The following is an 18,263-nucleotide window of genomic DNA, read 5'->3' on the forward strand; positions in this document are numbered from 1 at the left end:
AGTTCCATAATTACATATTTGTACATACGTTTGTCATTTGCGCTTATTACCTCATTAAACCTAACTAAGGTTTTTCTTTCAACCTTAAAGTCTCCTCCCCTACTTTCTTCATCATCTTCCCCTGAAAAGGTAGTGGGTATTAATGGAGAGCATCTGTCACTCTACAGTTGCTGTCTAAAACTGTGACTGATTTATTGGTACCTAATGGGGGGCTTGAACCCACAAGCCTGAGATTAAGAGTTTTGTGATCTACGAACTGAGGTAGCTCGGCAAGTAAAACGCCATTGTTTAGGCATGGCTGATATCAACCAGACCTCTGCTCACTCACCCCTCTGGTGTAGCAGGGTGGAGAAAATCCACCCAAAGGCTCCTTAATAGAGACAAGGACAGGGAGGTTTGCATTCCTCAGTTACAGTATCAGGCAAAACCAGACAGGTTCATCTTGGGAAGGAAAAAATGAATTAATGTAATCTACAAGGAGAAAGAGAAACCCTGGCCAGATCTGAATACCTTCTTCCCCCCCTCCCTCCCCTCTCCCCGGTTCCGGGTCACTTCACTGCCGCCTCCCCTCAGGGCACAGGGGACGGGCAGGGGGGGTTCAGGGTCAGTTCCCCACTCGGTGTTTCTGCCGCTCCTTCCTCCTCAGGGGAGGACTCCTCACATTCTTCCCCTGCTCCAGCGCGGGGTCCCTCTCACGGGAGAGTCCTTCAGGAACCCCTGGGACACGAGTCCCTCCCGTGAGGTGCAGTCCCTCAGGAACTGCTCCAGCCCGGGCTGCCCACAGAGTCACGGCTGCTTCAGGAACAGTCACCTCCTCTGACACGGGCTCCTCCCCGGCTGCAGAGCCACATCTGCCCCTCTCTGCAATCCCCCACGGGCTGCTGCTTCCCATCTGCCCACCCGTGACACTTCAGGGGCTACAGATCCACATTTACCCCACTGTGCTCCTTCAGGGACTGCTCCCCCGTGTTCCTCCATGGGCTGCAGGGGCACAGCCGCCATCTCACCACGGGCTGCGGAGAAACCTCTGCTCAGGCACCTTTCCTCTTTTTTCTCTTCCTCTGCCCCTTTCTTGAATATGTTACTTGGAGGGGCACATCCAGCTTCCCATATCTGCTCTGCCTTGGACAGAGGTGAGGCAGGGATTGGAACTGTGGTAGCTTCCAGCAGTTTCTCACAGGAGTCACCCATGTGGCCCCACTGCTTCCAGAACACCCCTGCACTAACCCAAGACAAGGTGTTAGGATTGGGCAAATCTGACAGGATTGAGGCACGGGTTCACAATGCTCCTGATCTTGGGTGAATTATTGTTTGTGTGTTGGTTAAGACTCAAATTACAGCTGCAGGAGCACCATCTCTGGTACTTGAAAATTAACTGAGATCATGAATCTTGTGAGGAAAAGTCATGTTCAACTCTGGTCACTTAGGGCTGAAGATATGGAAGTAGAAGAAAAATCAGGTAGATGCTCTAGGTAGGTTTTCCAAGGCTTTGGTGAAGTGAAACACGGGTGGTACTGCAGTCGCCATCAACAGCTTCCTTACACTTCTTCTGAGACGTGATGCTTCAGCCTTTTGCGTGAGGGGGTGCGGACTCGAGGGGACCAAGTCGCCTGGTCTCCCTTTTACACTTGTTCCTCTCTCGTTCCGCGTGGATGGAACAAGTCCTTGCCGTGGCATCACGCCTCCCACCTCTCTGCCACGGAGGACGCGAGGGGGTGGGCGCAAGAGGCGGGGGAGCGTCCCGCCCTTGTTCTCTCTCTCTCCTTCCCTCCCTCCCGCGGCGCATCCTCTCTCCGCCCCTCGCCCTTCCCCTCCCTCACACTCGCCACCTGCGGGGCTGCCGTCGGGGGTGGTGCCAGCAGACCCAGCCGCTCCCCCCGTTTCGGGGATGTGCTGAGAAGGGGCAGCTCCCCTCGGGCCCTCCGCGCCTCTCCCGCCGCCTCCCCTGAGCCCCTTCCCCACCGCCCCACGCCCGCTCGGAACGGGTCCGGTCGCCGGTGGCGAAGGAGCCCGGCGGTAAGTCAGGGAGCAGGGTGGGGCAGACGCCGTCTCCGGAGGTCGCGGCGGCCCCTCCGCGCTGCTGGTTGAGGGGGGGGAGCGGCGGTGGCAGCCCCTGAGCATCTGCGGGATCGGGGAGGCAGCGGCGGGGCTGAACCGCTCCCCTTCCGCGTCGGTGCTGCCTGTGCCACCTGGGGGTGCGTGTATGTATATTGTGTGTATATGTATGTATATATATTTATGTGTTTCCTGTTGAACATCATCTTGTGGGCACGGGGGAGGGAGAAGAAGCCGGGTGCTGTGGTCGCCTATTACCGACGGCGTGTCAGCTGGAGCTTGGGGGTGCCCAGAGGGTCGTGTCGCCCATCCCTCTTGGGTCGGTGCCTCTCTCCATCATATATACGTGTGTATATACATGAATGGCCACGGCGCCATGCCTTCTCCCTCCCTCCTTCTCTCCCTCTGCAGGTGCCTGGGTATAATTTGATACACATCCGCGGTCCCGCAGGTGCCCCCGCAGCCCCTCGCCCCGGGGGGGAGGGGACAGGCCTGGGGACTCCCGTGGTGGAGAAGCCCCCGCGGGCTGGGTCCTGCTTCCCCCCATCTCTGAGGGTATAAGCCCCCCCATCCCCAGGGTGACAGGTACCGTAGGCAGTTTGGCTGTAATACCAATACTGCCTTTCTTTGCACGCTCGTCACGAGTTAGTAGAAAGCTGCAGCAGCCCAGATGCTTTCAGAGACACCCATTCCTCCCACTCAGCCTCCAGCAGAGAGAAGAGAACAGACAGCAATTCTTTCTGTGTGGGTGGAGGAAGAGAGAGGACTATCGATAGCGGATTTGTTGAACGGACCCAGACTTCTGAGTTTTAATTATTATTTTACTAGTTTCATTGTAACGCTGGGTTGCATAGCTGCTACAGAACTCACTTGCTAGCTTTAGTGCAGTGCTTTTAAAAACCTGCCTTCTTGCTTTTGCTTTTTAGTAAAATCTTTTTTTTTTTTTTGGTCCTGATGTATGCAAACAATCTGTTCTGGAAAACTCAATTGCTGAAAAAATGACATGGACAGCAAAATGTTGAACTCTACTGAACAAGCAGTGTTTTCTATTTTCTCCATTCCTGCTGGGTTATAATTGCAGCTTCTTGTAATGTTAACAAGTGAACATTTGTAATTTAGAAGGTGTAGTTTGTTTCCTTGTATTTTTAAGTTGCTGTTGAGTCTTTGAGTTGGCATTTTCCTCGGGATGAGCAGTGGAGTATCACCAAATCACAAGGCTAAATCTTACAATTGGCTCATGAGCATGTCCTTTGGAGGAAGTGATGCCTTGGTAGGCAGGGAAAGGACTTGTCTTATCAATGAATCCATCTTCCAATCAGAACTGTGTTACCAGCAACCTCTCTGTAGGATTCTGTGGAAACAGGGTCACCCAGCTTTGCTCAGATGGAGGGAACTGCTCTGGCAGCACTGTTACCTTACTAGGTAGGGAAGTGTGTGAAAATGTGAAGGTGATTCAAGTGATCTTACTCCTTTCTTCTCTGATTATTTAACTGTTCTTTCATCTGAAGCAGAGTGCAACCTCACAGAGAGGTGTTTGTATATTGCTAATAGAGGTGATGATGAGGAAAGCTACATATGGGGTATAAAAAGTATAATTTTAAGGTAATTGTGATCCCATTGGATTAGAACATTTTCTTCATTTTCTGGAGCAAAAAGCTGAAAAAAAATCTTATTGAAAGTGTGTTGTCTTTTTTTTTTTTTTTTTCCTTCCTCTAGACTTGTGTGAAGATATTCTTCAGCCATGGATGTGTTCATGAAGGGACTTTCCAAGGCAAAGGAAGGAGTTGTAGCAGCAGCAGAAAAAACCAAGCAGGGTGTGGCAGAGGCAGCAGGGAAGACGAAAGAGGGTGTCCTTTATGTGGGTAGGTGTACAGCAGAAATCATGCTGCTGGTTGGTGTACCCTTAACATTCATAGCTGTATCCCCATCAGACCTGTTCTTCTGCAAAAAAATCCAAAACTCTAATTGTTCACAGGAGACCATTGCAAAACAAACACAAGAGGAGCTGTGTTCTGCTGAGTTCCAGTTCTTTGAAGCCAAATGCTGGTTCTTAAGTCACTGCCTTGTGCTGGCTTATGCATTACTGCTCAGTGGAGCCACATCTGCACTGCCATACAGAATGAGGTTGTGTTGTAATATGTGTCCTTACAATACAGCTGGTACTCTATTCAAGAAGTTGACTAGTTTAAGGCTGAAGGGCTAGTTGGTATGGTTGAAAAGAAAAAAAAAATATGTAAAAACTGAAGTGGAAGGTAGCTTCACAGTATCCTCTAGAGCAGTTGGGTTTTCTGTGGGATTTTAAGAGAAATAGCTTGAGAGGTTAATTCAGGAACTGAGCAAAAGTCATGCTGTCTGCTTGGCATGTGGACAGTAACATTTTGTATGACTAAGTGTCATCTCCTCATCTTTTTGAAATGAAATTCATGTTCTGTACTTACTATTGTATTCCCATATTTCCATGACTTCTCAAGGAAGATCCACTAGAGTTAATGAAGCAGGGTAGGTAGATCCCATGGTAGCAATGCAGTAATTCAGTGACTTATGTAGGCCACACAAGAATCTTGCACAGAGGTATAAAATTCTTTTTTAATTCCCAGATGAGTACTTTGACTGCATGTTCATAATCTTTACTTTGCAAGTACTGGGATCTAGGGGACTACCTTGGAAATGCTACTATGAAATATTCAGAGGAAGGGTCTACATGTGAGTAAGTGGCCATTTAAAAATAATTATGGATCTCTTTATCCTATTCATCAAATACAGTTGGTCTCTTAAAAAAGTGGAGAGGAAAAGATAGTCTTTTCTGGAGGCCCTTTCTTTTTTTCTGATAATGTAGCAGGTCAGTTCTTTAATGAATGCTGTGTGTACCTAGGGAGATGTGCACAGATATCACAGAATTTAAATGGAGTTGAAAACCAGAGGCATTTCTTCTAAACGGGAGCAGTGAGGTCTCTGGAATTCTTATGTCTTTGCAGGTTTCTCCCTAGTGCCAGTCAGAAATAACATTATTTCTGTTTCAAATAGTTTGGATTACTCATTTGGAGTATACTTTTCTCTTGCACAGCAATAGCAAAACTCAGTGCTTTTACAACAGAGCAGTAATTTTGGAAACTTATTGTAAGATGAGTCTATTTTAAAATGAGCACCTGCTCATTTTCAATATATCAAATAGATGTATGTTCACTGTATATTATACTTGATATTGGAATAATTTTTCAGGGGTAGGGCTTTTAAATCTGGTTTTCTTGTGGTTTCTGACCATGATTCTGAGGTCACTGGTTTCTTTGTATTAAAAACCTGCATTGTGTGCTGAATTAATCTCTGTGTCTGACCTGTTCTTCAGGCTGTAATAATATTTGAACCTAGTTTTACTCCTGAAGGTAACTGATTTGCTATTGTTTTCAGGGACACTTTTGTGAAGGTTGAACTTGGGAGGGCAGGCTTGCTCTTTATTTTAAGAATAAAATAGGGAGGGCAGAGCCTTGACCTGTGATAGATCTATGTGCATATAATTGTAGTAGTGGTGAAGGATACTTTCTAGAGCAGATGCTTGTGCCTGGGTGTGTCCCTGCCCATACCTGCTTGTAGAGAGCCCCAGTTTCCCCAGCTGAAGTTTCAGTAGGATCAAGTAGGGGAAGGGAGCAATGAGGATCTCTATTTCTCTACTTCCCAAGCACAGAACAGTGGTGATTCTTCTCTGAGCAGCATTAGCAAAGGCTGGTGTGATAATCTCTCCTTTCTGTAGGCTGAAAATGGTTGCAGTGCAAAAGGTGGTGAAGCCCCTTTGTGATCAGAGGAGGGTAGCAGCACCCTACATTAGAGCTTCTGCAGGTTTTCCTCTACCTGTACCAACTGATGGGTTATGAGGTCCAAGTTTCACAGCCAGATGATTCTGTGAAAGCAGCCTGACTTCTAGAAAAAAAGATCCTAACAACATTGGGCTGAGAGGGATCTGTTAATAGTTTCCAGCTTCAACAGTCAGCTCCATGGCATTCAGCCTTCCACTGCTGCTGGAGGATTAAAAAGGTGTAAAGTCTTTAGTCCATATCCTCTAGGTGATGTCACCTTCTGAAATCAGTGGACTTAAAAATGGAGAATATTGGGCCATTCTGTTCAGGCCACTGTTAGCTATTATGTGAAAGACTGTATGGATGAAACATGGTTATTGTAACTTCATTCTTTGCTTTTCTTTTTTTTCTCTTTCTCTGAAGGAGAGTGGCATATTGGAGGATTAAACAGGAATTTTTTTCCCTCTCCATGCTGTAGTATGTTCCTTCTTCTCTCAGTCCGCTGTCTTTGTTCTGCTTTTTAATTACCAAAACACTGTTCAGTCTAGTATAGTATGTTTTTATGCTTTCAGGTGTTTTTTCCTCCCCCTAAATTCCTCTGCTTATACACTTCAGCATTGTCCATCTGAAATCAATGGCTGTCTTGACTCGTACAAGCAAGGCATCAGGACATTTGCCTATGTCCAAGAGCAGCCTGTTCATTGATTAGAAAGGAAGACTGAGATTCAGCAGACTTGTGCTGCAGCATGTATGCCATAAATTTAAAATTACTTCTCCACGTATCCTTCAAGAGCTGTTGGTATGAAGCAGAAAGGAAATGAGCAGCAATGCTTACCTACACTTGCTTTGAAAGTAGGAACTGAGGGTAAGAAGGATGCTCTTGCATGCTCTGTCATGTACTGCTGAAGAGATCCTCTGAGTTGTGTGTGCTACCAGAGAGCTGAAGCTTTTGTTCAGTTGTGTGTTTTGTTCTTTAGTGCATGTTCAGTGCTCAGGAATGGAATTTTCCAGTCTGATTTTTGATGTGTTATACCCTAGCAGAACAAAGGAGTAGTTTATCAGGAGCAATGTGGCTAACCAATGAGTTGTTTACTACTCCCTGTGTTTAGCTGGCACATGGCTTTTGAGTAGAACTATTCAGTCATGACCTATTTGGCAAGACCATCCAAATTCCTTTGCATTCTTTAAGTTTTTATTTTGTAATAGAAAAGCCAGTGGAGTAGTCAAGGGAACCAAAGTCTATCTGGTGGAATAATGGGCTTCAGCACTTGGGGGCAAGTGTTTTCCATGGACAATGACTTCTTCCCATAATTTGGGCTCATGTCTCCCTGTCTTTAACTGTCTCTTAGTAACTGACCTGAATCTCATGGAAAGCTTGCTTAAAATAGTCTGTGTGTCTCTCAGCCCAGAAATGAGTAGATTGCCAAACTGCTCATAAACACTTTCTTCTGGAATTATAGCAACAATAATATATAATGACATTAAAAGAGCCTATTGTATTTTTTTTTTTATAACTACACAAAGGCAAAAATTCTGGTTTTGGCTTCTCCTTCCCCTCACATGAATGTGCATTGTAGGAAGGAAAAGTAACTAATGTGTACTAATATTGCTTCTGCATCACTTAAGTAGTGTAGGTCAGTGTCAGGTTCTTTGGTCTTTAATTCCTCCATTTATCCCTGTTATGCAGGGCATAATGAGACAGATTATTGATGTTTTGGGAATACCATTATGAATGACAGCTAGTTTCTCTCAGAAATATAGTTGACCAGCTTTCCTTCTTTGTCAGCCAGAAGTCATCCTACAGAATTCAACTGTGGTATTTATAGGCCTGTTCTGGCAAATCCTTATGGACTTCTAAATTCTGTTGGAGCGGTGTCTGCAGAAACAGACACTTCCATGCAAGTGTGCAGTAGTGGGGCAAATAGTATTGAGCTCTAACATATGCTGCAAGGTCTGGACCATCAATTAGGTGGTTGTTTGCCAGTTAATGGATTTGGCTATACAGTTAATGGATTTGGCTATACAGTTAATGGATTTGGCTATACAGTTAATGGATTTGGCTATACAGTTAATGGATTTGGCTATACAGTTAATGGATTTGGCTATACAGTTAATGGATTTGGCTATACAGTTAATGGATCTGGCTATGCATACCTTTGTTCTGTATGTTCTCTTGGTCAGCAAGCCAAGTGTTTGCTAATGAAAAGCCCACGTTCCACTAGGAGAAAGAGAAGCATTTCTAGATTAGTTGTGGTTATAGCAGTGTTGCATCAGGGTAGGTGAAGTAAGAATCAAGTTGAATAGGTCCCTCTGGAGACAGAGATGCATTGCAGAAATACTTTGGGGAGTTCTGTCATACCATTCATCTCTTACCATCCCCAGAGAACTGAGTACTTGCTCTTCACTGGTTTCCATGTGTTTGTGCCTTCACTTGCAGCCAATAACTTCAAGACACATGAAGTATTGGCCAGGTCTAACAATGTATTTAGAAGCATATGCTTACTGTTAAGACATTATATAGGATGTCCCATAGGCCTTCTCTAAGCCTGAGATGGTGTTTTGTCTTCTTAGAAACTAGAACAATGTACTGCTTGGATTTAGTGTGTATTCAAAGCAGTTTGGTTCCTCTGGTCTCATGGTTCTGCAAGATTGAGAACCAAAGTCCTGGAATGAGTCCTTAGGCATTAACACCTTGGGTTTAATAAAATGGGTAATTTTTTCCATAGTAAATATTTTAACTCAGAACATTTTTTTTTTTAAAAGGAGAAAATCAGAATAAAGGCAGAGTAAGGTGGGTGGGGTAGGAGAGGGGCAGGATTCCTCAGCTGCTAGATCTATTCTTTAGCTAGTTCAAGGAACATCTAATTTTATTCAGTGCAACCTTTTTTTCCTTTGTTATTATGGATTATTATTCTGTTCTAGCTTATAAATAATGGGCCCTTTTCAATGCTTTGATCAAGCTGGTAGTGCCATAAATACATGACTTAAGTTCCATAAATTGGTGCTAGCAGCAAGTAAGACATTGATGAATGAACTTCTACTTTATTTGTGTTTAATTGTGTTATTGTAAAGAATTGTAGACAACATTGTTTTTTTCCAGTGTATTTCTGCTCATACATTTTCTTCTAATATTTCTGCTTATATCAGTTTGTGTATGATTGTATGCATAGTGTTAAAGTCAAATTACAGTTGTTAGAAGTGTAAAGTCAGAAGTATAAATTATGATGTCTCATGCTGAATGACAGAAAAAAGTTTGATTACGAGTAAGGCAATTTCTGGTTTTGGAATGAAAAAAAAAATCCTATCTCAAAAAAAGACTAGGGTAAAATTATCAACTAAAACCTGTCTCTGCAATGCTTAACTGTTAAGCAATGTAGTCTGTAGGTGAGTACCAATCCCTGATGTGTGGCCAAATTGTGAAACCTGACAAGGACAAGTAGAGCTCTGGTAGGGAAAATGACCTGGAGTTATGTTTTCAAAAGCAATGTGTGCTAGTTTGTTCCTCTTGCCATTGAAGACAGGAGAGGTTGTTCCCTTTCATGCAGCATGGTGAAAAGTTGTGATATTTTAACACAGATGTTCCAGAAGTTGGTTTAGTCTTCAAGGTGGCAGAGTTACAGGGCTTACCTTACATCTCAGTCTAGTCCTAGCTCTGGGTTTCTGACTGCAGGATCTTGCCATGAGTTGTCACATAAGCCTGTGACAGGGGGGACACTGGATATGGCAGACCTTGGGTTTTTATCCCAGTGGTGTTTTCATGCTTGAATCCCATCTCCTCTGTGGTGTTCCCATTTCTGATTAATTTTTGCCTAAACCTGGCTAGCACTAGGAACAGCCCTGATAGGAACCTCCAGATCTTTCTGTAGTTCAGTAACAGCTGTTAATCCCTGCAAACTGACATCTGGAGAAGAGCTGTGAGATGAAATTGTAAGGGTCTTCTGGAAACTTTGGCTCTCATCTGCAAAGGTGTGAACGAGTCTCATGAGGAACATAACCCATAGCATGGGTTCTGTGCAGAGCTGTCCATGGGAGTGTGCAAAGTGGGAGCCTGAACACAGCTATTAAGAAAATAGCAAGGAAGCCAGTGCATACAAGAAATAGAAGTATCTATTCACTTTCCAAAGTCAAACATTCATGCAGTTGCTCTTTATTGATGGTTTTGCCCTTTCCCTTAGGTTGAGTTTTTCTTTAATTTGAATAATCTTAGGAAGTACTGTATACAACTTCATGTAACCTCTATATTCCTCTCTTTACCATCTCCCTGGTCTTTGCAATTACTTAAGAACATGCCTTTTCAACCTCATATTGTTCTTTGTTTAGGTTCCAGGACCAAGGAAGGAGTTGTTCATGGTGTCACAACAGGTAAGCCAATTATCTCCTAATTTCAACTGCTTCTCTAAGTTGGATTAAGCAGCCGTTTAGCTGTTAAAGACTGTTTTGAGAACATTCCAGTCTATACATGATAGAAAAGCATAGATTAACTGAGGCATAAAGAAACATATATTTTGTCAAAATGCATACACTATTTAATGTAATTTTTTCTATGTGAAAAGGGTTTTTGAGGGATGTCCCAGGGGTCTTTCTGTTTGTTTATTGCTGAAGGTGAAACTCTCTGTGCTATAAGCAAACACTTTGTGTTATAACCAAATGGTTCCTAATAATTTGTTGGGTTTTGGGTGGCTTTTTTATTATTTTTCAGGGTTTCTTGGGTGGTTCTTGTGTTTGTTTGGCTTGTTTTTTTGTTTTTCTTTTTTTTTTGGGGGGGGGGGGAGTGTTTGGTGGTTTTTTGGTTTTTTTTGTGGTTTTTTGCAGTTATTTTGGGGGGGGGGATTGGGTTTGGGTTGGTTTGTTTGTTTTTTCCAGTGAAGAACTTCTGCCTATAGAACCTGAAAGCCTAGCTGTCATGTCTAGGTTTTCCTCCTTGAGATCTGATGTTGCATAAAAGTGGGATCTGGAAGTGGAGAAGAGGAATGCCCCTCAAGGAGGACTATGGAAGGCAAAGTGGGGAGAAACCTGTGTGTATGTCAGGAGGATTTTAAACTGCTGATTTAGGAGATCGTAGTCAGAAAGGACCAATGCTAGTGGGTAAGACAGGAATTACTACAACAAATTAAATATCCCATTGGTGAGTTGGTCATCCCAACCTCTTGTGCACCCTCAGCTCCCTCACTGGTGGGATCCTGTGAGAAGCAGAACAAGGGAGCAGTCTCCACCCAGTAGTTCTTATCTCTTCCCAGGTGTCACCCCCTGCTCAGCTCTGGCCAGTTCAGGTCCTCCACCCTAGCCAGGGCTGTTCACTTGGAAATTGCTCTTTTGAGACAATTTCAAATTGGTGAGGTCAGGCTTACAACTAGTAACCAATAATTTGTATTAAATGGCAAAATTAATTGAAGCCTCGAAAATCTGCAGAGTGCAGGAAAGGCTCAGCTGACCTTAGTGCATTGAACTTTAGTGCATTTTACTGATGTAGAATATGTGACTTCTGGAGGTGTGAAGATAATGCATGGTCAAGAAATTTAAGGTGTTTTCCCCTAAGAAATTGGAAAACAAATAAGGGAGTAGAAAGCATACCCTTCCCCTGTGCTCATGTAAGCTAATGCAAAGAATAAACAGCAGTAGGTAGATAAATGGCAGTACTCTAATACCACAACACAAATAAATGGTTAAGAAGTAAATCAAGAGTATTTTTAGTAGCAAAACTGAACAGAACATCTATGATTGTCCTTCAGAGTTTAGCCCTCAGGCTGAACATGCATGCTGCTGTTATGAGGTTTGAAATCTCAGTGTCTCAGACATCAATTAAAAGAAATATTAAGAGGGATCATTACAGTAACCAGTAGAGGATTGCAAGAGAATGAGATTTGAGGCACATTTATCTGATAGCATCACAGACAGGGGAACAGCAACCTGAAGTGCTAGTGAGCAAGTTAATAGAGGTGATGTTCACCAAGAGAGGGTTTTGGTAGACTAAGTCCAAGTCATTTCCATGTGAATGGAACTTGCTGAAACACTGGGACTCTATACTAGGTCAGCTTAGAGGGGATCTTCTTTCTGTTTTCCTGAGAGCATCAACCAGCCTTGAATACATCTGTATCTGATTTCAACCTGTAGTGAGACAGCAAGCTTTAAGTAGAGTAGTAGTAATTTTAACAGGTTTGAAGAGATGTTCTATTTTGTTCTGAAAGATACAAAGCAGACTAAGCCACACATAAGGAGAGCACACCTGTTAAGTGCTGCACCCAAGAATGAAAAATTTTTCAAAGTTACTCCAAGTTTTAGGCAAAAACTCACACCCCACTCAACTATAGGAAATGGGAGACACAAAGTCAAATGCTCATAACTTGCTAACAATGGGTACTGTGCCACAACGTGCTTCCTTCTGGCCTATGAAGCTTAAAGGCTCTTGAAAGAAAATGGAAAATGTATAGAGGACACACAGATTAAAATGTGGCAGTGAGAAGTGGAGATCTAATGCAAAATCCAGGGAGCATAGTTTCTAAAATGAAACAGTATGGGCTTGATAGTGTAAGAACAGAGGAATGGCTTGGGGACATGTTTTGAAAATTTAAAAAAAAAACCCTACAAAGCTGTGAAAAGTTGTTCTGTCAAGCAGAGAAGATAGATAAAAGCAGCTTTGGGTTCACTTTACTGTTGCTATGAAATACAATATGAAGACACTGAGAAATGCTGGTGAAGTCTTAGAAATGAAGTCCCTTTAAATCAACACTGTTAAAGTTGATGTGATGAAACTGCCTTGTAGGGCACTTGCAAAGGCCTTGTCTCTTCACAGGACTAGAAGCTGGTTAGTTCTGGTGGTCTTCTGATGCACCAGGGTGTTTAACATTATTTGAAACCGGAGATGAAGTAAAACATCTTGTTATGTGAATAAAAAATATTCAAGAGGTTAGAGACAGTCAAATGCAAACTAAAATCGCAGATGGAAAATGAGTGGTTTTTTTCACAGTTGTGCAGTCAGTCCTCTCTTACTCTGAGTTCCAAGGTCTTGCTGGTTTTGCTTTTTTTTTCATAGTTAGCTATTTAAAACCCTTTGGTGAAGGGACTGGGAGCTGAGAGCTCAATGTTCTGAGCATCCAAGTATCCTTTTTGGTTGGTTATTTTTCAAACCCAGAAGTGCTAATCTGACGTGTTTCTTGCTTTAAACACAGTGTGACCTGATTGTATGAGGTTTAAATGGTATTGAGACACTGTAAAATGAAGGCACTAAGCTGTGGGCAGGTGGTCAGGTTGCTCTTTCTGAGAACTTCTGAAGTTAAAGGAGTTTTCTTTACTGGTTTCATGGGGTGTTAGTATGTGTTATCTGACTTGCCTTCCATATTATCATGACTACTGGCCTTTGACTGTAAATGCATATAAATCATCCATTTTGCTTATCTCCCAGGGATAAATGTAAAGAAAAGTAGAGTATCAAAGACTAAATGTTTACAGTCCATCTCCTGATAATAAAATAAAATGTTAGTTTGTACAAAAGATGAGGGCCAGAAAGCCCTTGATACACATGGCTATTTCCTAAAGCTGAGTCAAGACAAGAAGTTGTAAACAGTAATTAGGTGTTTTGCTTAGTTTTTATCTGATCATTCTTGTTCTTCTTAACTTCTTAGTCATTGGTATTCCTTTTGTTTGTTTTAACTCTATCAAGATGTCTTACAGTAAATTGTATGAATTAAAGAACTCTCAATCTATTTATTGCTTCTTTGTAAATGAATTCAAGTACCTAAGGCAGCATTATTGTATCAAATACACATTCAGAAGTATGTTTAATGGAACAAGAATAATTTCATCATTTCAGAGAAATCCTGTGGTTCTTATCTGCTTTTATTGTTCAAAATTCAACTAGTTCTCATTTCCAGTTACTCCAAAGATTTTGCATCAGTGCATGTCACTCAATTTTCTATAATAAGTATTGAAAAGAAAGCTACAACACTGCTAGTTTTTGCATAGTGCTAAAGTCAGTGTTAGAACTTGAGTTTCAAAGTTAGCCTTGGCATGGCCATTATACACCATCCCAAGATCCTTTACAGGTACAGGCAGTCTCTGCGTAAAAGGACAGAAATTATCAAGCCATAGCATGGCAGAGCTCTGCAGAAGCTGATTTGCTGTTTCTTGGCACTGTGATGCAAAGCAGTCATCAACTTTACAAAGATTTAAAGGCTTAAGATCATTAAACAACCTGGCATTCTGATTAAGTTACTATCAACTTAAGTTACTAATTCTGAACTGATTTGTGTGCATATAATGCTTTTCCTCTGTTACTACTTAGTGTAAGCAAGAAAATACACAAGACTGGAAGCCTACTTTGGTTTTTTGCTAGTATTTTGGAGCTGATTTACAGAATTGCTCAGGTATTAGGGACTTCAGGTATTCCTCAGGGCCAGGAAAGGCAGCTCTCTCCTACTAGTATGAGCACTTTTGCCAGTATGTGCTGGGTATCTTTGTGGCTCTGTTTCTGAAGCAGTGTATGAGAGATCTTTCGTGGTACCTCCTGTGTCAGGTTGCTTAGGGTGGTTTTGGCTGGGGTAGAGTTAATTCTCTAGTATGGGGCTGTGTTTTGGATTTTTGCTGCAAATAGTGTTAGCAGGTTTTCTTTTCATGATGTTGCTCTGTATTTCTGAAATGTGTCCCTGCTGTGCTTCTGCAAGACTGCAAAATCAGATATTAAGGCTCTTTTAGAAGTTCTAGTGGGTTACCAGGGCACAGACTTTAAGATCAGTGCTTGCAGGAACCAGTGAAGAGCTTCCTGTATAAATTTTGTGTAGAATCCAAAGCTTTTGGTTGTCTGTAGCTGGTAACATTCAAATGGGGCATCTTAATAGATGTTTTTCTGGGCTTGCTAGCATTATGTCAAGCTTTGCCTCAGGGCAACATTTGCTTCTCAACAAAGCCTTTTTTTTTTTTTTTTTCTCTCACGGAAAATCATGGCAAAGAACTGGACAGATACAATTAAATTTCTTGGGAATTTGTATCTTAGCTGTATAGGTAGGAAGATGGTTGGAACAGGCTTTTTCTGTTTCTAGTTTTAGACCACGTATAGTCTGTTCTGCTCTATAATGAAAGCTGCTGGGTTTGGTTGAGATAATACTCAATCTGTTACTGACTCTTTAAGTTCATTAGAATGACTACTAAATGATCTGCCTCCATTTTCAGTCAGCATTTATTATTTAGGTCTTTATTAAAAATCACATATTTGCCACATTGTTTACCTTTCTACCTTTTCCTTATTTTTATTTAAATAGCAATTAGATATAGCAATCCATGCTGTGTGCCCTGTAATATGGACAGCTGATACTCTTCATGTAATAAATGAAAGAAAACTGACTTCTCCATAGAAATTCTTTTCCTCATATGTGTTTCCCAAGGAAGTCTCTGAAAGGGTGGCCGAGGAGTCTCTATCCTGTGCTCATAAAGGTTGCAGATAGAGCTGTCAGTAGATTTTATGAATCAGATGTCGAGGAAAGTATAGAACAAAACTATATGCTGGATGTTTCTGAGGAGCAGTCTCTTGTTTAGATGAGTAAATGGCTGTGGAACTTCAAGACATCCCATCTCTTAGCCTGGTTTTGCTGTAGTGCAAACTGCTGCCAGAAAGAGCCCTTGGGGATGAATGAGCTGAAAGAACCCAGTGATATTCTGCAATGTAGAATGGCCACTGCTGATGTGTATGTAGGTTAAATGAGTGGTTGCTTCCCTGGGGCTTGGAAATTAGCTATTAATCCAGTTTGCTTTGACATCGTTGGCATTCAGTCTTTTTGTAGATAAGCATATTATAGATGGACACATCAGCAGTGGGGCAAAAATCTCAGAGAATCAGATAAAAAGTTCTATTTGAGATTCACTGGTTGAGCAACAATAGCTCTGCTTGTTCATCAAGTATATTTTTTAAAAAAATCTATGGCTTTTGAGTCTAATGTAAAAATCTCCTCTTCCACATCCTGCAGGAAGTGTTTGGATAAATTGGAATGCATTTTTAAACTGGGAAATATCAAATGCAATTGTCACACTTTACACAGTGAGCTGGGCATAATAAGGGCCCTTAAGTAATGACTTTTGTTCTCTAAAGTTCAGCTAGACATGAATGAAAATGTCAAATGTCTTTCAGATGTAAGAAATTGAGCCACAAGTGAGGTTTATTTTTACCTCTGCTGCTCTGGTGTTACCAGAAAGAGAAAAATCTCATTGCTTAAGATCCACTTGGGGTACAGAGAATGTGATGGTTTTATGGCTCTTCATAATGCTGGGCTGTCAGTGACAGATGGATAGGTCCAGCTCCCAGAGCCCTAATGTTTTTTTCCATCTTCTGCTTCTCCTCAGTGGCTGAGAAGACCAAAGAGCAAGTGTCTAATGTTGGGGGAGCTGTGGTGACAGGAGTGACAGCAGTGGCCCAGAAGACAGTGGAAGGAGCAGGGAGCATTGCTGCAGCCACTGGCTTGGTGAAGAAGGATCAGTTGGGCAAACAGGTTTGTTTTTATTTATAGTCTTTTCCAGGTGAAGAAATGAATGATGAGTGGCCTCCTGGAATTAAGGGGCAGATGGTGTGGGGTTTTTTTTTGTCTGTCAGTGGATTGAATACCGGGTGGTTTGTGCTCAGCTAAACAAATGAATAGCAAAGAAAATGTCTGTTGTTTGTAGCTTGTGCTTTAAATGATTTGCAGCATTTGAACCTAAGTAAAGAAAGGGCAGGGAATTTTGCTATTCTGCAAATTTGTACCACAGTTTAAGGTGTGCTGTAGATGTGGGGATTCTGAACCCAGCAGCCTCTGGTGGGGGGCAGCAGCTGTAGCATCATTCTACAGCTGAATGGAGAGGTAATTATTTTTCCAAATAACTTGGGTTTGAAAAGCAGCCTGCTACAGCTGAAAGATGAAACAGCAAATCTCAGATCTAACAGCACAATTTGTTATTGTCTGAGATGAAAAGCAGAAGGGTTGGTGTACTAAGCCACTGACTGGTTATAGGCATTGTATCTGAAGTCTAGATCTAGCTGGAGCATCAATATCTTCTGTTAATACAAACTCAAAAAAACACCTCCTATTGTGGACTCTTCAGATAGAATTTGCTCTTGCTCACCCTGTAGATGAGAATCTTCATAAAACACTTTGTAAATACTTCTCTTCTAGGATCTAGGTGAACATCAGCTACTTGCATGATACAAAGCATAACTACATTTGTGCTGCTAATACACTGAACTTCTTTTCTTCTACTTAAATTAGGTGAAAAGTGACCCCAGATAGCAGGTGGTAGTTTCCAAAATGTGTGTATTGTTGTTTGAAGACAAAAATAAGAAACAAATAGCTCATGTTGTGCTGTTTTCTGTGTGACCACTTTAGTGTTAGAAGAAAAAAAAGTTTATAAAGAATATTAGCATGAGTATTTGCACAAAAATGTGGTTGTCATGAATTTAGCATGAAGAAGTTCTAGGGTATATTTTTTCTCCTTAGTGTCCAGAGGAGCTGTTAAAATTGAATCCTTGAAAAGTCTTCTTTATCCTTATCCATTGAAGTGTATTCCTGTCTATTTGAAAAATCCTATTGGTTCTTTAAGGAGGCAAAAAGGGGTATTACATTGTGGTAGGCATTCACTCCACTGTGGTGGGCTGGTCTTGAAAACATCTTGCAAGGTTTGTTTTTTTTTCACTTTCAAAGCAGTTTTCCTGAGGGTTTTTTGTGGTTTTGTTTTGGGTTTTTTGGTTGGTTTTTTTTCCTTTTTTGTTCAGCTATAAATAAAATGATGGTTTAGATGTAGCCATGGTCCTTTGTAAAAGCTATATTGGAAGATTTACAAAATCAAGTACCTAATGAACTGCCTGGGGATACATGAGTATGGTGTGGCCTCAATAGTCTCTATATTCTTAGTTCCTGCTGAAGTTCTTCCATAGTTTGAAGCTGAGCACATTCTTTTCTGTTCATAGCTCTTGAAATTCAGCCACATAAGGATCATGATTGCTGTAATATGCAATTACCTACTTCAGTGATGACCATACACAGTATTTTTTCCTTTAATATTAATACATACATATAGATCCTTTTATGAAATATGAAGGAAATCTCAGCTTTCATTTAAATTGGTTCTGTATGTTGTAAAGCTTTAATGTGAGTCATGATGACAGCAATGGACTAAAATCACATCTGTGAATGTAAAGAACATTCATAATCATAGAATCATAGAATAGGCTGGGTTGGAAGGGACCTCAGAGATCGAGTCCAACCCTTGAGCAACTACCGCCACAGTCACTAGACCATGGCACTGAGTGCCATATCGAGTCGCTTTTTAAATGTCTCCAGGGATGAAGAGTCCACCACCTCCCCAGGCAGCCCGTTCCAATGTCTGATCACCCTTTCCATGAAAAAATTCTTTCTAATATCCAATCTGAACTTCCCCCGGCACAATTTAAGACCATGCCCTCTT

General features: G+C 41.9%; 1 protein-coding gene across 2 annotated transcripts in view; it reads left to right on the forward strand.

Moving 5' to 3' along the window:
- Positions 1-1,588: 1,588 nt before the first annotated feature.
- Positions 1,589-18,263, forward strand: part of SNCA (synuclein alpha) — a 65,398-nt gene continuing 48,723 nt past the window's right edge. The window contains exons 1-4 of one of the 2 annotated variants that reach the window (XM_071742840.1): positions 1,589-2,016; positions 3,772-3,917; positions 10,164-10,205; positions 16,170-16,315. In XM_071742840.1, coding sequence (XP_071598941.1) covers positions 3,797-3,917; positions 10,164-10,205; positions 16,170-16,315 — 309 coding nt within the window. In that variant the 5' untranslated portion in view covers positions 1,589-2,016; positions 3,772-3,796. Of the gene's footprint in view, positions 2,017-3,453; positions 3,478-3,771; positions 3,918-10,163; positions 10,206-16,169; positions 16,316-18,263 lie in introns of those variants that run through there. The other variant, XM_071742841.1, reaches the window with a different exon arrangement.

Source organism: Heliangelus exortis, chromosome 4 (genome assembly GCF_036169615.1).
Source record: "Heliangelus exortis chromosome 4, bHelExo1.hap1, whole genome shotgun sequence".
Classification (NCBI taxonomy): Eukaryota; Metazoa; Chordata; class Aves; order Apodiformes; family Trochilidae; genus Heliangelus; species Heliangelus exortis.